Here is a 19871-nt window from a genome sequence, read left to right as displayed (position 1 = left end):
TACACATGTAATTTTTTGATTTTCTAAAATAAATTTCATCTTTATATTAAAATACAATTAAATTTAACAAAGACACAAATTACAAATCTAATATGACAAATATTTGATTTGTAAAACAAATATTGATTTTAAGATACAAACGTTAATTCTAGTATACAAATGTTGAAATACAACAACAAATGAAGAAATAAGAAGTAAGGGCTATCAATTAAGAACACTGAATAAAGAACTGTTTGGTTTTCCATAATAATGTACATAATTCCCATCAAATTATTCAGAAGAGAAAATAAAGGGAGCTTGATACATTGGAAGACAGGCTTTATAAAACATAAAAAACCCTCAAAATGTACAGTTTGGAAATATTTAAGATGAACTAGAGAACATCAAAAGTGATTGCTTCAATAACCTTAATTGTAAAGAAGAGATTGATTTGAACTAATTCGTGTTATTGATAATGTTAATGAGTTTTGCCTGTCATAAGCAAACTGCATTCAAACATTTTCAGCAGTAAAACAAATCATAAAAATATACTTAATAGTATTATAAATCACAACCTAAATTGAACAGAATATTATTCATATGATTTTATTTAAAGTATACAATCTGATTTTATAAGCTTCAAACTAAATTTAACACAACATGCAAACTTACAAGTTCACAACTCACTTGGATTATATAGTCACACAGTGTTAAAATCAATTAATCAATCCTAATAACCCACAGTTTCGATACTGTATTATATGTAGGTAGATAAAATATATAATAAGGTACTCTTTTAATATTAAAGATGCCATTAGCTACTACACTAAATATTTATGCATTGATAATCTGTTGGTAAGGAATGTTAAAACACATTAAATCATAATTACCCACTGAATAAATATAAGTCATCATTAGTATCTACTGGATAAATGGAAATCACTTATTGGATAAATACAAATTGATCATAATTACTCACACCCAGTGGATAAAAAGAAGTCATTTTAATTGCCCACTGGATAAATAGAAATTATCACAACTATCTATTGAACAAACAGAAATGATCGTTTTTACCAACCAGATAAACATAAAGCATCATTCCAACAGGATATAATATTATAGCAGAAGTGTTTAAACATGAGGAAGTTGTTTATAACTGTTTCAGTCTAGCAAGTAATTTTTCAGCCTCAGATCCTTCATTATCGTCTTTATTTTGAGGTGATCGCCGTGTGCGAGTTACTTTCACAGGAGAATCCAGACTGGACATGTTGGAATCATCAAAGTTTATTTCACGGGCTGTTGAATTGTCTAGGTTGAGGAGGTTTTGTCTAGACCTGGAGCGTGCAAGCTGAGCCCTCCGTTCCGCTAAAATAAATAGAATAAAAACCAATATTAAAATCAATGCACATATTGATTTTTCACATAAATAAGCTAAACCTTTTAGCTTACGTCAAAATTAAGAAATTAGATATTCAGTTGGTTGAATCCACATGTAGTTTTTATTATTGACTGAACAAAATCTATACGATTGGCTCTATCTGTAGACCTAAAATCATAAATATAGATGCACTTCACAAAGCAAATCTACATATCAAAATTGATTAAATTGACAATTTTTATTTGTTAGCCAATTCAAAGATGTCTACCATTAGTCATTTTAAATATAATATTGTTTTGTTCTATATCTAGTAAAAACATCACACATATATGTAATACTAGTGGAGCTAGTTCACCATCTCAAATACTTAATAAAATTAATTATTAGAGGATTATCATTCAAATACTTTATACGTACAGTGTCATAGTATTAAACAGTGCATACCAAGTATGATAACAAAGACATCCAAATAGCCTGTTAGTATATTGAATTTATATTTCTTAAGGAAAACCTTTCAAACAAAATGCTCTTACAGAGATAGGAATTGAATATTAATTTTTACTTAAAACATCAGACAAAATATAAATTGGAAGCAATTAAAAGAAAGTATTTGGAATTAATTACCATGCTTATTATTATTTGTTAGAATAATATATTTGAATTATTAGAAATAGCAAACTTATTGAAGATTCTGATGTGAGCTTATTCTCAAACTCGTTTGATTCTATTTTTTTTGGGGGGGGGAACACCAACATATAAGTGTGATTTTCCAGCAATAAATATTATAACTGATGTCTAGAATCATCTATAACAGCTTGTATAATTTGTAGCATATATACATATTGATTATTCGTTATGTTGAATCTCTGTCTTTTTTTTTTCAGATGATATGGTAGGGTTATGTCTTGTTTGTTTTTATACATTCCCTTAGTCAAATATGACATGTTTATAAACTTGATAAATACACCTAATTCTGCATTCAAAAGGTGAAAATATTTGATTAACTATGTCATGCATTCTATCATGTCCCTTGACAGTTCTATATAATAATCAGAGTACATTTCTGTTTTCTATAGATGTCTACCTCCACTGGCCATGTGTTCTGTATGACCAAATGATCATCGGCAAATCATTGATTCTTCCTGAATTTGAATGAACTATTAGCCAATATTATGCAGACATTCAGCTCAGCATTGATAGAGGATCATGCATAGAAAATATGGGATTCAAGTTAAAAATTACAATCCCCTTCAAAGTTCAAACTATGAAAGTGACTTACAGATATTTCATTCTCCTAAAAAAAAAGTTTATGATTTAACCTGTTGTTAACTAAAAGCACTAAACATAAGTTACACGACAGACTATATAGTTCTTGATTAAACACAATACATGGAGATCGATTGGGCAAATTTTATAGCTCCTCCACACTCTTCATAAAAGACTGGAGACAAAAATCTAAGGATAGGTAAGAAATTGTACTATCTAGAAATTCAATAAAAATAGCAATAAATGAAAATCAAAATAAAAATGTAATCTACTATTTACAAAAATAACCAAATAAATATCTAAGCTACAGGAGTAATATATGATAATACAATGAAATAAAAAGACACAACTTAATTATAAGCTAGTATACAGTACTGAAAAAATGAAATTAAATAAATACACACAGACATAAAGAATTCTACAGATCAGAAAAATTAGGTTATCTTTTTACATATAATTAACAAGATCTAGATTTCACAGCATTTAAGAAGTAAAAAAATTGAACAAAATCTACATTTTGATAATTATAGTATTGACTCTTAATGACAACATTATTACTACTGGGACTTCATTCTCAACAAAATAATGTTTAATTCTAAATTAATGATACCATGCAATTACACAATCCAAGAACAACAATAATGTCATGCTCTTGAATAAATCAAGTATTCACCTCATATTGTGAGGGCTTGTTTTTCCATATTCTTGATCGGGACAGTGTACTGAAACGGTCAGCTGTCAAAAAAAGGTTTTCAATATAATGCATGTTGATAATGACCCAAACTATCCAATCAATACAAGCCGACCATCAATACTACTGTAAGTAATCCCAACTTACACCAACCTGTAATACTTTTACGGTCTATATGATATGTATCATATCTTATAAGTAAATAATACTGTACTAATATATGAAACTTGTATTTCTTATTATCAACACAAATATAACCAAAAATCTGAAAATTAAACTTGATAAAAGTAAAGTTATACTAATTACTAGGAGAAGATGGGAATGAGGTTTTCCATGAATATCAGCTACATAAAGGATGTGGGGAAAAAATCTTTACTTCAGGAATTAAAGAAAGAAAGAAAAATATTCTCTGTTCCTTAGATTTGGTGAAACTTGAACAACTAATTAATATGTATAAATAGATGTGAAGGAATTGATACTTAAATATTTTGTGCCAATTAAAAAATAAAAGAAATTCATTTAAACTTTAAATCTATAAACTTGACAATGAAGAGAATAAGAAGTAGACAGCAATATATGAATCCACTGAACATATAAGGTAACAAAATCGCCATAACCTATCAAAAAGACAGTTCAATAAGAATACCTAATTTTAAACAATAGATGTTGAAAAATCTAATTCTAGAATAATCTTACCAATACAAACTTTTTCAAAATTCTTGAGTAAATTGTACGAAACCACCAAAGGTTGTCTCTATGGCAGATAAATGAACATATAACTTGACATTTCAAACATTTAAATTAGATAATTTCTAGTCATATATATTAGAACTGTAAACTGTTCCTACCATAGCAATCATTCTAATCTTGATTACTACTGAATAAGAAAGTAAGTATATTTGTATTCTTATTTTGTCTGCAAACCTACAACCTCACCTACATATTCTTATCTTAATACTGTATCAATAATTAAATACATTAAAGTTTCAATAAAATATCAATCTCTGCAATTCTTTCACTTGTTGGCGATATCACTTCAGTGGAAGCAGACCTTAAATAAAGCTATTTCACACCCACCCACTCAATCCTTTCTTCCAGTCCCCTACAGTTGTCTGTGTATGAATAACAGAATCAAAAAGTTCCTTGTTGAAACTGGGTGATGAATTATATTTACAGACTAGCTTCACAGCTAGGATATGGTTAGAGCAAAAGAGTTAGACATTTACATTGTACTTTGTTTGACACAAGGATTATCAATATTGCTGAAACAAAGATATGTCGCCAGGCAAAGAAATATACCCACAGCAGATACATCGTCCGAACAGTCAACAAGGGTTGTCACATATATATGCTTTTGTAGGTAATAGGAGCATTTACAAGACACTGATATCAATTTCATACAGATCGAATGTTGACAAGGTTCAACAAAGTGAAACAAGGGCAATAAGTGTAGAAGTCATAAACAGAAATTGCTTAAATTCAAAAGGCTTCTTCATTTTACTAATCTCAATAATGCATACTTTTTTAGATTTATATATGTGATTACTTCATAATGCTGATTAAGACAAAGATAGTGTGAAATTCGTTGTTATAAACTTTGATGCAATTTGACTTAAAACTTTGTGAGTCACAGAGCTCTGTGTAAACAGTGCAAATGAAGGTGTCTTACGTTTTTTATTCTTAGTCAATTCTTGCATTTTGGAAAGGAATAATTAAATATACATAAAGTTTTATGTGAGTATTGTGGTCTGAAGTCTATTTATTGAACATTAAGTTAAATATTCTTGCTACCTGTTAGACTTCAATTTCGTTTGTTAATGACAAGTAGACAGGTAAACATTTAGAGTCATGCATGGAGAATACCTGGGCGCTCAAATAGATCTTTTCTCGACATTGATAATATCTTGTGTAACAATTACCTTTTATTACCTACTACCCAACATGTACATTCATCATTACTTATCCACAAAACACTCAATATAATCATCTGTTGACAACTATATATATCTATTCAATATCAATCCTGAAGTGATATATGGCTTCTATGCGTGTGCACTAATCTTTACAGACCATTAAATTATAAAATGACCAATGGGTTCGAAAACATTGCTATCATGACCAGCATACATGGCTGAGTTAGAACCCATGCTCAAGGTATATGCCATGTTCTTTTCTTCTTTGGTGATTAATTTGATCTTCTATTAGTTCAATCATAAATCAAAGCCATAATTAATTTGATCAAAAAGGTCTATGGTCGAAAATTTATGGATGAGATAGTGAACATTAGTAAATGGCAAATTTGTGGTTGCTGGTCTAATCCACAATTATTAACCCTTCAATTAACCTTTTATAAGTGAATGCACTAACCAATTAGTTACCATGGTACACCTAATGATTACGCTATTGTCACTGATTGGCTATCATGGTACACAAAATGATTACATTATTGTCACTGATTGGCTACCATGGTTCACCCAATGATTACATTATTGACACGGACTACCAAGAATCACCTAATGATTACATTATTGTTACTGAATGTCTGATTTCTGTATAATTTAAAAACAATAAATACATGTATAATATATTACCTCCAGCTGCTCTAGGAGTCTTTCGTTTATTATCACGTTTTTCTCGATTAACACTAAATGCAGAACCTGTTTTTAATGCTTCAAGTAGATTATCCATCACACCCTCTTGGTCATCATCTATAAATACAGAATACAATATTTATTCTCAGAAACAGTTTATCTATTTTCAATCTTAATTAAATATAAGTAATCCAAGTGCAAAACTAATAGCAGCGAGAACAGAAGACATGAATTTTGGCAACCCCTTGAATATCACACACCTATAGTTCAGAGGAGATTGTCGAGGGCAAAAAAAAAACGTGTGTGTTTAATGTATGATCAATAAACAAATTTGTGACAAATCCACCAAGCGCTATCTGAGCTACTCCATAGTGGTAATATAAAAATGTTAGTGCAAAAAATAATTGCCCTAGACTTAAAGCTTTTGAATCATTGTTTTGTTAAAGATAATGTTTACAAATAACATCAATTGAATCATATTACCTTTGATTCAAAATATGAAAATTAACTACAAAGACTTTACCTGTTGTCATATCTAATAACGCTCTCTGTCTGGCTTTTTTATCTTTCTTTTCACGTTCAGCTTTTTCTCGTGATTCTTGAGCTCTTCTAATCTTTTCATTGGTTTCTCGTATTTTGATATTTTCTTTCTGTGCTGCCTTTATTGAAATTATATTTGTTAGTATTTAATATTACCATGATTAGGCCTGAGTAAAATATCAATATAAACTGATAGTATCTATTGGACGGCACTGAAAAGCACTATCGATAGGGATAGGTTACCATCGAGTATCGCTCTGCCTATTTTCTTGCATCTAAAATGTCAGTGTTTTGTGCCAGTTGATCATAATACATCGAAGAACATAATAACCTCATTGTCGTGCACATAAAAGATCCCTTGAAAATTGGAATTTGATATAAGAGTAGGTTGTAGCGCTGCTGTTCGAGCAAAATTTTCCTCATAGCTCATTGTATGGTGTATGCCCGTCTTCATTAGCCCAGTCAGAGCAGAGCAGTAAGATGTTAATGTTCATTTCATTTTCATAATAATAATGTAACAAAATAACAAAACGTCACTGATTAACGAACAGCTGTTTTCATAAATTCAATCATTTAAACAGTTTCGAGAAAATCTGCGAGAACGACCCTTACAGTGTTTAGAATAAAAAATCTATCTCAAAAGTGAGCTAATTAGGTATGTTAAGTTTCGAGAAGTTTGTCCAAAACTTGCAGCCTGTACGTGATTCACATTGGTCATGTGGACCAAAATCAATAGGTGATTCATAAGATTTTTAAGCAGGGGCCGTAACACCTATATCGGCTCATCCCTATAAATAAGATTAATTAAATTTTACCCTTGAAACTGCCCTGTTGCTGCCCTATGGGTGAATGCAATATCATTTAAGCAAATCAGAATATACATCCTCTTGGCAACATACCACTGAAATCTACCATGTGGTTTAGTAAAGTCAAAATTAAAATAAATTCACTTTAAAGATAAAAATCTGTTTAGTGACTTACCACATAACATTCTTTAAATGTTTTTAAATCTGTGAAGAATTCTTCTAAAGAGTATTTTTTGTTGTCAAAAGTAAGATATTTAGAAAGTTTAGTAAATAAAGTATCAACTTTTTTGTACATATTGTTTAATACTTCATACTGATCTCTAGCTGTAGTTACAAACTTGTATACAAGGTTAAGGATACAATTTACACAACAAAAATTATAAAAAGATCAAATAAAATACGAAGAGAAAGCTTCATATAGATAAACCCAGACATTGATTACAAGCCAACATCTCATACAAAACATTCTAAAAGACATCTTTTGCATTACTGAAAACTATTGCTCCAAGTTGCTGTAAGTTGTGACAATAGTGGGTATGCTAATTCTCTGTAGAACATCTAATACCATTTCTAAGTTCAGATATGTGTAGTTAGAGCAGACTTTTCCTCTTTAACTTAGGCGATATTCAAGTTAAATTGAACATGCTTTTTAGATTCAGTGTGAGATAAAATATTCACTGAGTCGAGTTAGCAGATATCGGACTATAATGAAGACTGACTTTCATCTTACGAAGTAATTTCAATTTTGAATTAAACCAAACTGGCATTTTTTTTAACCTAAATCCAAGAGGTCCTATCCCATTAACAGTTTCTGATGTATTGTTTAGTTCTAGATGAAAACTTAACATACTAAATTACTAGTGCCAGTAATTCGTTTTAACAAAAGGATATATTCATAACATTTGCAAACTGATCTCCTTCCATTTGCTGCTTGTTCATATTTTTCAGATCAATTTCTAACTGTTTTAATTGCGTTTCCATTGCCTTTAAATTTTTTGTTAACTGTTCATCAGAGACTGTAAGAAAAGATGATACATATTAATTAATTGCTCATGCATCTTTTTGAAAAGTATGGAGAAATCAAACTGATTATCTATACTTAGTGTAAGCAAAAAATGTTCACGATCGTACTCTGTCGAGGTTTTGAAGTACCTGGTAGTGAAACTCTACACTAAGTTTCATCACTCTCCATAAGTTAGAATCAAAGTTATCTTGTCCAAAGCATCGACCAATGAAATTTAGCTTTGGTGGAAAATGTTAATCACTGAACTCAGTCAAGACATTCACCTGATGAACATCTACATCAAGTTTAAACATTCTACCTCAATTAAAAGCAGAGTTGTTATGTTCCAAAGTCTTAACCAATCAAATTGCTTATCGCTAATTAGCCTTAGCAGAAAATTATTATCATCAGACTTAGTCAAGGTATTGATATCATGAATCTATACTCTGGAGTTTCATCATTCTCAACAAATTAGAATAAAATCTATCGTGTTCCAAAGTCTCAACCAATCAAATTGCATATCTCTGCTAAGCCTTAGTGGGAAATGCAAATGATCGACCTCTGTCAAGGCATTCACCTATTAGATACCTACACCAAGTTTGAACATTCTTCTTCAATTAGAGGAAGAGTTATTGTGTTCCAAAGTCTTGACCAATCAGATTGAAGTCTCTACTTAGCCTAAGCAGAAAATGCTCATGATCGAACTCCATCAAGACGTTCACCTAATAAACACCTACACCAAGTTTGAACATTCTACCTCAATTAGAAGGAGAGTTATTGTGTTCCAAAGTCTCGACCAATCAAATTGCTTATCGCTCTGCTTACCCTGAGCAGAAAATGCTTATTATCCAATTTAGTCAATGAAACTATACACCAAGTTCCATCACTCTCACTTAATAGGAACCAAAGTTATCGTGTGACAAAGCATAAACCAATCAAATTGCTCATCTGTGCTTAGCCTTACCTCGTGCTGCTTTATCTGTATATGATAATTCATCAATAAATCCAGCTATATCAGGATATTTATCCTCAACAATCTCAGCTAAAAAGTTTAATAATGTGGTTTTTCCATCCTGAGATTTTGTATTATTCAACTAGGAGAAAAAAATATAAAATCACACAGCTATGGAGTAATTGTATATACTTGTTTAGAATTTCAAGTAGCCTATCTAAGGTTTAATTTGTAGCTATAATCATAGCTTGGAAGAACAAAGGAGATGAAGAATGACATGTAATAGCACATGTTTACGGCATATATGAACTCTCTCATTAACTGTTATTATATGTTTATACAGGAATCTGAATGGCTGAAGGTAAATCAATTGTGAATGAAAATCAAATCCATATTACATGTGTATATTTATTATTGAAAAAAAACCCAACCCAGTTGATTCTAAACAAAGAAGGCAACACTTAAATACCTTAAGGCAATTTAGGATGCCCTGTTAAATGTACATATTTGACTTTTTTATTATGATAAGTGTAGTTTTTACACTCAGTTTGGATTTGAATCTACAAGTAAATGGCATCAATATACCTTCGTTAAAAAGCTGATATCAAAACCAACTGTTTGCGCATTCCTAGAACCTGCATTTAAATAATTTCCAACAAGTAAGACTAATTCCATTAATTTAGCAAACTTTTTACTGTTAAGAACTTCTTCACAAGCCTCAGTTGCTGCTACTAAATCCTAAAAACAAAAATGATATAATTTGAAAATCTACAAATAGGGAGGAGAAAACACAGATCTTTTCATTCAATGATAATCAAGGAAATGGTAAAGATCCATCTCACCTGGCTATCATCAGTTATTACAAATAGTACATGTAAGGCACTATATATCAATATACCATTAACCTAAAACCATCAGGTTTTCAATCAAAATACCAGTTCACCGTGGTCACACAAAAGTACAAAACAAACATGCCAACCCTACACACCAGTCCTAAACATGGGCAAAATATAAATCCCATACTTCTTTACAAAAATTCATGTCTGTGAATGTGGTGATATAAATTTCACATGAATTTCCACTTATTTTTCGTTGATAGTAATCCATCAGAAACACACACAAATGGAAATAGTGATTTTAAATACTTCTGTTATCTGCATTATAGAAAATATTAAAAATCATTATTCCTTTTAGAGTTAGAAGAAGCGCCTCAATAAACTAGACCTCATTCTACCCGAATTTTCAGGAATAGGTATTTTAACTTTTTCAGAAACTTGGATTCCTAATTCATATGATATTGATTTGTTGAAATTTAAAAGGTTACCATTCACCCATCCTATGCAACCTTAACACAGATATTGGCAGCAGAGTTGCTATTTATATTTAAGAATCCATTATTTTAAACATCGTAAAAACGTAAAAGTCTTGGGTCTTGGAGCCATAATGGTAGAAATAACCAAAGACCAAAATTCCCTCATAATAGGCACATTTTATAGAAACATACGTCGTATATTTCATTCTGGAAATTATCAGAGGAAAGTTTTGTTTTCGCTATTGACTTAAATAAACCATGTATTATCCTTGGTGATTTTTACATTGATTTTTTGCTCAATCATACCAGTAGAATCCATGATATCATAAACCGGTTCAATCTTATGCAAACAGTAAAGAATGCTATGTGTATTACACCTAATTCGACAACCCTCTTAGATCCTGCTATTGTTAGGAGTGCTGCCTTTATAAAACACACTGAAGTTCTTGAGTGCAATTAGCAAAGACTTTGACCATGTGTGGCATAAAGGTTTGATTCACAAACTGAGTTGTATAGGTATTCGATGTAAACTCAGTCGTTATTAAAGCTCTAATTTAAATAATAAAACTGCAGAGGTTCCCCAAGGATCAGTATTGGGTCCAGTTCTTTTCCTTATTTATATCAATGATATTACTGAAAATACCCAAATATTACTACTTCGGTCAACAAAAATCTCAGATTATCCATTCCAGACATTGGAAGTGTAAAAATGTTCTAAATTTTCATAGATTTTTAATGCATATTTCTGATAACCGGATAACATTAAATACCCTGCCACTTAAAATCCAAACATAGTAAAGCAATTCTTTATGGTGATCCCAATGAAAATTACTTGTACACCAAAGTCATTTTTAGACAAGTATTTTAAATGATTTATTCATTTATATATTTATTTATGTAAATATGTAAGCTAAATGATTAGAACTATGATGATTTATTTATCTATTTATTTATGTAAATATGTAAGCTAAATGATGATGATTTATTTATTAATGTAAGTTTATACATATAAATATATAAATTACATGGAGATGAATTTATATAAGCCTTGGCTTGTTTTCAAATCCATTATATCAGTATTGTCTACTCATGTACTCGAAATAAAATATTGTTTAAACTAACAAGCCAAATTACTGGGGAAGCAGAAATTATGCGATCAAGTTTATACCAGATCCCTCAACCACCTATACATTCAAAATAATTACCAGTTTATTTTGTTAAAAAAATTAGATAGTACATTAACAATTGACATCAGTTTAGGACAATTTCGTTTTTTAAGACATTTTAAATAAAACAATATCTAATGATTAATTCTGAAACTAAAACAAGAGAAATTGAGTATCTTACTGGTTTAATATCTGCAACAGCTTCTGCAAATCCCATTTTGAATAGCATAGATTTTAAACGTGGTGTAAGTCTTTTAATACTACTCATCTGAAATAATAATAAAGACTTCCATTTTAAGATACTACTTTTCTGGACCATCTGATCAAAATGAAGGGTGACATACATAATAAATACTATCTGCAAAACATGGATTCCATTGATATCTAATTAATTAATGCACATTCTAGCTCATATTTCACAGGTAACTCACTGTAAGACAGAACTGTTCAGCTTCAGCCAAATCATTGTAATCATCTTTTAATGCTGCTATTTTGTTCATTTCTTCTGGGGACGGCATAAATTTAATAAGTTGATCAATAACTTGAGCGGATAAATTTTCTTCATCCATAGCTAGGATACGTCTCTTTATTTCAGCATATGGTACTTTGATAGAACCAAGAAAGATGGCTGAAAATGAAAAACAAAAAATTAACAAAGACTGAAATATTTGTTTGCACATGTAAGAAAGAAAATTTACAAATAAAGAGTTCTGCGTTAAACATACATTATGTAAGAGCTAAATCTGCCTATTGCAGGTCTTTGTTTAGGCCTGAAATGTTTTCTAAATTATTAATTAGACATTAATTAACTAATCAAGGCCATAATCAACTCTCGATCGGATGGCATCGGATTTCTCCGATATTAAGAGCCATTCCACAAGAAAACCATGCAATATCAGGCCGATGTTCGAAGGTGGGGGTCGGCCGATTGATTTCATACTCACAGGGTTTTGTCAACCCATCGAGCCTACTCTCCAGCCAAGATCGCCGATTTCAGAAATCAACCGTTTCCGAGATACAGGCCGATTACATTTTTCGGCTGATTTTTGTCATTTTTAGGGCAAATTTTAGCTATTTTTGTCGCTCTACTACCGCTGTTGCATGACCCTGGCGAACTAGGTTTTGGTTGTTCGTGATAGTCGGGGTCTTACCCTATCACATTATCATGGTCACCCGGTTCAAGTTAATTTTCCATAGGTGTCAGGAAAATACACAAGATACGTGTCTGGAGATACCTGAAATGTACCCTATCTTCAGATCGCGATAACTCCACTGGAGCAGGATTAGCAATAAAAATTAAAATCAATTTATTTGCAGCTTAACCGGTTCTAACAACATAAGAAATAAAATCGTTGTCAGCTAACTTGCAAAATTATGAAAATTCGTGTCGAAAGTTACCAAAAACTTTAGTTTTGATTGGGATACATCGGCGGATAATTCAGGTACCCAATCGCCAATATTGTTATTCAAAGGGTCAATATATCAACTTCGGCTCCCCTTCAACCTGCTTTGCCAAAATATTCAGTCTCGGTGTGGTTTGGTATCTAGTCCACAAATACAAGATGGCGTCTCCAAGTGAATATGGATTTTCGCAAATTCTCGATCTAAAATGTTGATCCTGATTATTTAAACATTTTTTTTTTCTATGAAAAATGAGAAATTTCAATTCAATATTTTGAAAAATAGTCGAGTTAGAGCAGATGAAAGTCGACAGTTATGCAAAACAGACGCAATTTCCATGAAAATCGCCTATTTAGTCTTCACCGTGACCTTCAATCGCGAGGTCATCAGGGAAACAATTTGAAGTTCACACGTTGCTCTATCGACAAACCATATATCATTCGAAAATATTGAAAAACAAATGAGTTATAGTTGGGATTTCAAAAATTTGCTTGTCGGACATTTTACCAAAAATAAAGGGGTATAACTCTTATCGTTATTTAAGCAGACGGATTCATACCACAATTAAAAATCATGTGTCAACAAAATATTCAAATCCGCATGTAATAAAAATAGGAACACCTCGCTATTTTTGTACGCCCACATTCTCGTGTGGACATATATTGTCGTCGCCCCTGTCCGCCCATCTGTCAACCATTTGTTTATGGGCACTCTACAGTACAGGTCACAATTTTTATCCATTTTCAACAAAACTTGAAATATAGGTTTATGCCCCAAAGAATTCGGCTCCTGTCGATATGGGTATGTATCCGACCGTAACTTCATGGACTATGGCCCCTGAACTTACCAAAAATCACGTTTTTAGTTTGTGGACACTGGAGGTTACAATTTTTTATCTGATTTTGATGAAACTTAAAAGGTATGTTTATAACCCAATGAACTCGTTTTTTTTCAATATTCTCGCATATCGGATCTTAACTTCCTGGATTATGGCCCATGATTGTACAAAAAGTCGCGTTGTACAACTTTTATTCGATTTTTAAAAACATTTTAATATATCACCGTTACACGCTAATGATGGCGGAGTTCGAATTTCTTGAAAATCGGATCAAAACTGCAGGACAAAATGACAGCTCCTCGTACGCAAATAGTGTAAAAGTATGTAATTCCAAAGTTGTGGACACCCTCGAGGTCACAATTTATATCTGATTTTCATGAGACTTAAAATAATTATGTTTAGATCCCAAAGATCTCGGTCCCTGTCGATATTCGCGCATATCGGACCGTAACTTCGTGGAATATTGCCTGTGATTTTAAGAAAAATCGCGTTTTTAGCTGGAAGTTCCTCTTGAGGACACATTTTTTATCCGATTTTAAAAACTGTTTGAATATCACCGTTACGCCCTAATGACAACTAAGTTCGAATTTCATGAAAATCGGAGGGAAGCTGCCGGACAAAATGGCCGCTCCTCATAAGCAAATAGTGTAAAAGTATGTAATTCCAAGATTGTGGACACTCTAGAAACACAATTTTTATCCATTTGTGATGAAACTTAAAAGGTATGTTTATATCCCAAAGATCTTGGTTCCTTTCGATATTCGCGCATATCACATCGTAGCTTCCTGAATTATGATCCCTGAATATACAAAAAAAACACCTTTTGATCTTGTAGTCCCTCTTAATGTCACAATTTTTATTCGACTTGATGAAACTTTTATATTATATACTTTTATATCCAGAAGATCTTGGTTCCTTTTGATATTGTCTCATGTCGGACTATAACATACTGGATGATGGCCCCTGGTTGTACGAAAAATCAGATTTTATTTAGCTTGTTCTCTGTCCATCTTTTGCAAAATGGGGTTGTATCTTGCATGGCAACCACTTATTCTTATTTAATTCCCATGTGGTATTCAAATTTATGTCAGTAATATTCCTACAAAATTACGTGTTTTCGTAATACGATAGAATGAAATTTGCCAATCCGCGCCCGTTTCAATCAAAGTCACGCCAGTAATATTCCCCCAAAATTACGAGTCTTCGTTTATACGTCTGCAAATGAAGAAAGGCGTCCGAAATAAGAAAAGTCCAACAAAAGAGAAGCAATGACTTCTGTTCAAGATTAGATTGATGAATTTCCCGACAAAGTAATAAGTCAGTCAAGCAAGGCAGATTAAGCAGGTAAACAACGTAGGTGTATAGACGGTATAATACGATAAATACGCTGATCACTTAAAGGTACATTATGGGAGATAAGATAAAGAGATGGTAGTTCTCGCTATAATAGTTAAAAACTAGATAGTGTAAAGGTAATTTGCTGAAAATTTCAGTCAAATTGATCCACTATGAGTCGAGAAAGAAGCGGGTGAAATTTTTGCATAGTCTCGTTCATCATTACTTAAATCATTAATATAAACAGCATAGTCTCGATTATCCACTTTTTCTGATTTAATTATCAAAGGCCGTTGGCGGCATATAGGAATCTAATCCAGCCAACATCGAAGGCTAGCCTTGACATCGAGAGTTTTTTATGGTCTGGATAAGTTAATTAATGTCTAATTGATAATTTAGATAACATTTCAGGCCTAAAGAAAGACTTGTAATAAGCAGATTTTGCTCTTGCATCATGCATGTTTAATTACCTAATCAATCCAGCCTATTATCAACAATTATCGGGATGAGTGGTAGTTATACACTCAGTTTACAATATTAATTTTGAAATTCTGAATATTATTCATCATATCTTGATGTCCGATTGGGCATATTCCTGGCTGGACATTAGGAAAATAGCGTAGGACATGTCCGGAATATACCTGACACCTACGGAAAGAGAGGTTGCATTGGGTAACCATTATAATATGGCAGGGTGAGACCTGGACTATAATCACCAACCAAAACTTAGTTCGCCAGTTTGATTAACGGCTATCGCAATGCTACAAAAATGGTCGAAATTTGACCTGAAAATGACGAAAATCATCCGAAAAACGTAATCGAGCTGTATCTCAGAAACGGTTGATTTCTAAAATCGACGATTTTGGCTGAGGAGTAGGCTCGATGGGTCGACCAAACCCTGTAAATATGAACTCAATCGGCTGCCCCCCACCTTCAAAACTTCTGCATGGTTTTCACGTGGAATGGCTCTTAAATAGATTAGAACGGTTCAGCCATATTTTGATTTAATCTAAAAATGGAGGAGCGAGACTTAGCTTCGAACAACCAGTACGGTGGTCGCATTAGAGTAATTCAAATGAAATTTTCAAATTATTCATAATTTTACATTATCTATTTTCAAACTATTATAGCAAGATTGGCTAGCTCTTTATCTAATTCTTACATAATGTATCTTTAAGATCCAATAAATATTTGTTTGCATATGAAAGAAAGTGGATGTACATTGTACAGATATAAATGAAATGAAATGAAATTGGGTTTAACATCCTACAGAGGGTTGTACAGATAGCTAGGGGTCTACCTTATAGGTATAACCCAATAAATATTTGTTTGCATGTAAAAAAGTGGATGTACCGATAGAGTTCTACATTATAACCCAGTCAGTTTAGAGGCTGTAGAGGTGGTAGAACTAATTAGGCATATAAAAGTGAAATGTAATGACATGTGGTTTTACTGGGCAGATGAAGGTGGGCATGCATCATGCAGTGCGCTATGAGGGAAATTTTGCCTAGACAACGACACTATGACCTACTCTTATTTCGAATTCCAACTGTCAAGGGTTCTTTTATGTGCACGCCAATGTGTACACGGGACCTTGGTTTTTCATCCCATCCGAACAACTATACGTTGTCCCTTGTCAGGCACACCGACCTAAACCACTGACAAGGGGGAACCATTCCAAAAAATCCTGATGAATTTTCTCGATCAACGCAGAGATCGAACACTAGACTTCCAGGTCAGTGAACAGACATCCTACCCGGCTGAGTGAATGAGTGATTTAAAATCAAGTAAACACAAATGACATTACACATGAATGTAATGGACCCAAAAAGAAACATTTAAAAAGCAACCATAGTCACATAGTGACTTGAACAATTTAATTTGGATACAGTTAAATGAAAATTTGGACTTATAAATGCCAGATCTGTACTTAATTATACACCCACAAAGAGATTTATAAGGCTGAGAAAAATCGCGTTGCTAGACTGACACTAACAGTGATAGAGGAGGCAAAATCCAAATTCTATTCTGAGAAAATTGCATTAATAGACTGATAGAGGAGGCAAAATCGAAAAGCGTGACAACAAACAAAAAGAATTATTGAAAATAGTGAATTCTCTATTGGGTGGTCATTGTGGTAACAAAATTATTCCAGAAAGTATTTGTGACAAAGTATTGTCAGACTCATTTGTTTCATTCTTTCACAATAAAATCAATATAATCAGAAAAAAATTCATTGAAACAAACAATTCTATCAACTTTGATCCACACATCTCGAAAACCCATCTGTATTTTCAAAATTTCATCATGTTTCTGAATCTGAAGTCTGTAATATTATAAAAGCTTCCCCGTCAAAATCGTATCATCTTGACCCTCTGCCAATCCATGTGTTTAAAAAATGTTTATCTCAGATTAATTCTGTAATAACAGACATTATAAATTTGTATATTTCTACTAGTACTGTTCCTGATGTTTTTAAAAATGCTGTTATAACTTCTATGATTAAAATTACAAATCTTGACTGTAATGTTTTAGAAAATTATAGACCATTTTCCAACCTTACTTTTATTTCGAAAATATTTGAGAAATGTATCACTTCCCAGATAATGTCTAACGTTGAACAAAACTGTTTAAATGACCCATTACAAAAGGTTTCACAGCACAGAGACTGCTCTGACACATGTTTCTAACAATATTTTACTTTCACTTGATAATCATCATTGTATTAATTTTATTAGACATGTCTGCTGCTTTTGATACTGTTGATCATTTTATTCTTTCAAATTGTCTTTGTTTTAAATTTGGCATTTGTTCTGCACCGAAACTTTTAGAAAGCTATTTATGTGGAAGGAAACTGAGTCTTATTATTGTTATAAAATGTCAGTCATCCTCTGAATGTGTATTAGATTTTGGTGTACCACAAGGCTCAGTCCTTGGTCCTATTTTATTCACTTTGTATACATCACCTCTAGGTGATATTTTCAAAACAATGGTCGTGATTTCCATTTATATGCTGATGACACACAGCTGTATAATTTGGTGTACCACAAGGCTCAGTCCTTGGTCCTATTTTATTCACTTTGTATACATCACCTCTAGGGGGTATTTTCGAAACCATGGTCTTGATTTCCATTTATATGCTGATGACACACAGCAGTTTATTATGTATATATACTAAGAAGTCTAAGATCTTCTGGTGATAAATTTCTTTTAAAACCAAACTCTCCAAAACTTTTAACTTTTGGTCAATGCTCATTTACTGTTAAAGCATCTCTTTTATGGAATAAATTACCTATTACTTTAAGATCCTGTAATACTGTTTATAGTTTTAAGAAAAATATGAAAACACATTTATTTTTAAGAGCTTTCCCATCTTACAATCTTTTTTTATCTTTTAATTGTAACTCTGTAAAGCACCCCTGAACATCTGTATGAAACTGCGGCTATATAAATTTTGTAATAATAATAAACAAAACAAAATAATAATAATAAATATCTGTTTGCATATGTAAGAAATGGAATAAATATTTTCAATAAAAAAGGTGGCAGGAGAAATGCAGCAGATAACAACAATACAAACACATACATTAATCACACAATTTACATGGAAAACAAAATTTTTGAAAATCCTATAAAATAGTTTGTATTCTTTATAAAATATTATTTATGTACTCACATAAATTTTGGCCCATTTTACCATCTAAAACTTTTAATTCTTTCACTTTTCTACCTTGTTTCTTTACTTCCACACCGTCAATCTCTTTTACAGCTGTAACATATAATATTCTATAGTCTAGTATATATTGTTTCTCTTAAGTTGGTAATATCAAACAATGGATGGTAATAGCAAACAAGAGTTATTAAAGGAAATAGTTGAAATTTGATCTATAGGCTTTTCCAGTTTAGCAATTTAAATAATGAATATCAATGTTACTGCTGGCACAATATATTGTTGAATTGATGCATTGCGAATCACCTTTGTGTATTGAATCGTGAGCCTCTATATCGATTTTTTTACAATTCTTTATGTTTTTTTCTTTTTGTCAATTTAGTAACTACCCGTAAATAGTTTTAGTCCTTATTTTGATCCACATGAATATCGTGATATAAAACTAGTTTATTTCTTCATCATCGGCAGGACTAAAAGTTCTCGCATCAGCAACTCGAAACATTCATGCAATTACATAACACAATGCTCTAAATTAAATATAAAGTCCAATAACTTCGCAGTTGAGAAATGTGTAGAATTCAGATTTTATAATATCCACAATAAATTGAATATCAAAACATGACTGCACACTTGTACGTGGAACTATTCTATTATTAACCATGTGTTAATAGGCCCCCCTGGAATTCCTTGGTCACATAACAACTATATTTACGTTTAAAATTATATTTATAAAATACTCTCCAGCACAAATTATTTGATTTTATCAAATGTTAGTGAATTATACATAACCTTTATTTTTGGACAAGGTTATGAATCATAAGTGATTTAATACCTAATATAATGATCTGTGGACATTGCAATTTGAACCACAATATATACTGCAGTGCCGTTATGATGATAGCAGAATTCGGTCACCTAAATAGGACTTGGTGGATGTGGGTGT

At 31.9% G+C, this 19871-nt stretch overlaps 1 protein-coding gene across 1 annotated transcript in view; it reads right to left on the bottom strand.

Moving 5' to 3' along the window:
- Nucleotides 1-142: 142 nt before the first annotated feature.
- LOC126829603 (protein diaphanous homolog 2-like) overlaps nt 143-19871 on the bottom strand; it is a 43610-nt gene continuing 23881 nt past the window's right edge. Inside the window, exons 16-25 of the mRNA XM_056102655.1 lie at nt 18935-19027; nt 12116-12312; nt 11866-11952; nt 9792-9944; nt 9219-9348; nt 8143-8267; nt 7427-7591; nt 6429-6564; nt 5906-6022; nt 143-1344 (exon numbers count right to left, since the gene is read on the bottom strand). Of these exons, the coding sequence (XP_055958630.1) occupies nt 1130-1344; nt 5906-6022; nt 6429-6564; nt 7427-7591; nt 8143-8267; nt 9219-9348; nt 9792-9944; nt 11866-11952; nt 12116-12312; nt 18935-19027 (1418 nt within the window). The 3' untranslated portion in view covers nt 143-1129. The remainder of the gene's footprint in view (nt 1345-5905; nt 6023-6428; nt 6565-7426; nt 7592-8142; nt 8268-9218; nt 9349-9791; nt 9945-11865; nt 11953-12115; nt 12313-18934; nt 19028-19871) is intronic.

This window comes from Patella vulgata, chromosome 8, assembly GCF_932274485.2.
Source record: "Patella vulgata chromosome 8, xgPatVulg1.2, whole genome shotgun sequence".
NCBI classification, from domain to species: Eukaryota; Metazoa; Mollusca; class Gastropoda; family Patellidae; genus Patella; species Patella vulgata.
Note: the sequence above shows the minus strand (reverse complement) of the source record. Positions and strands in the feature narration are given on the sequence as shown.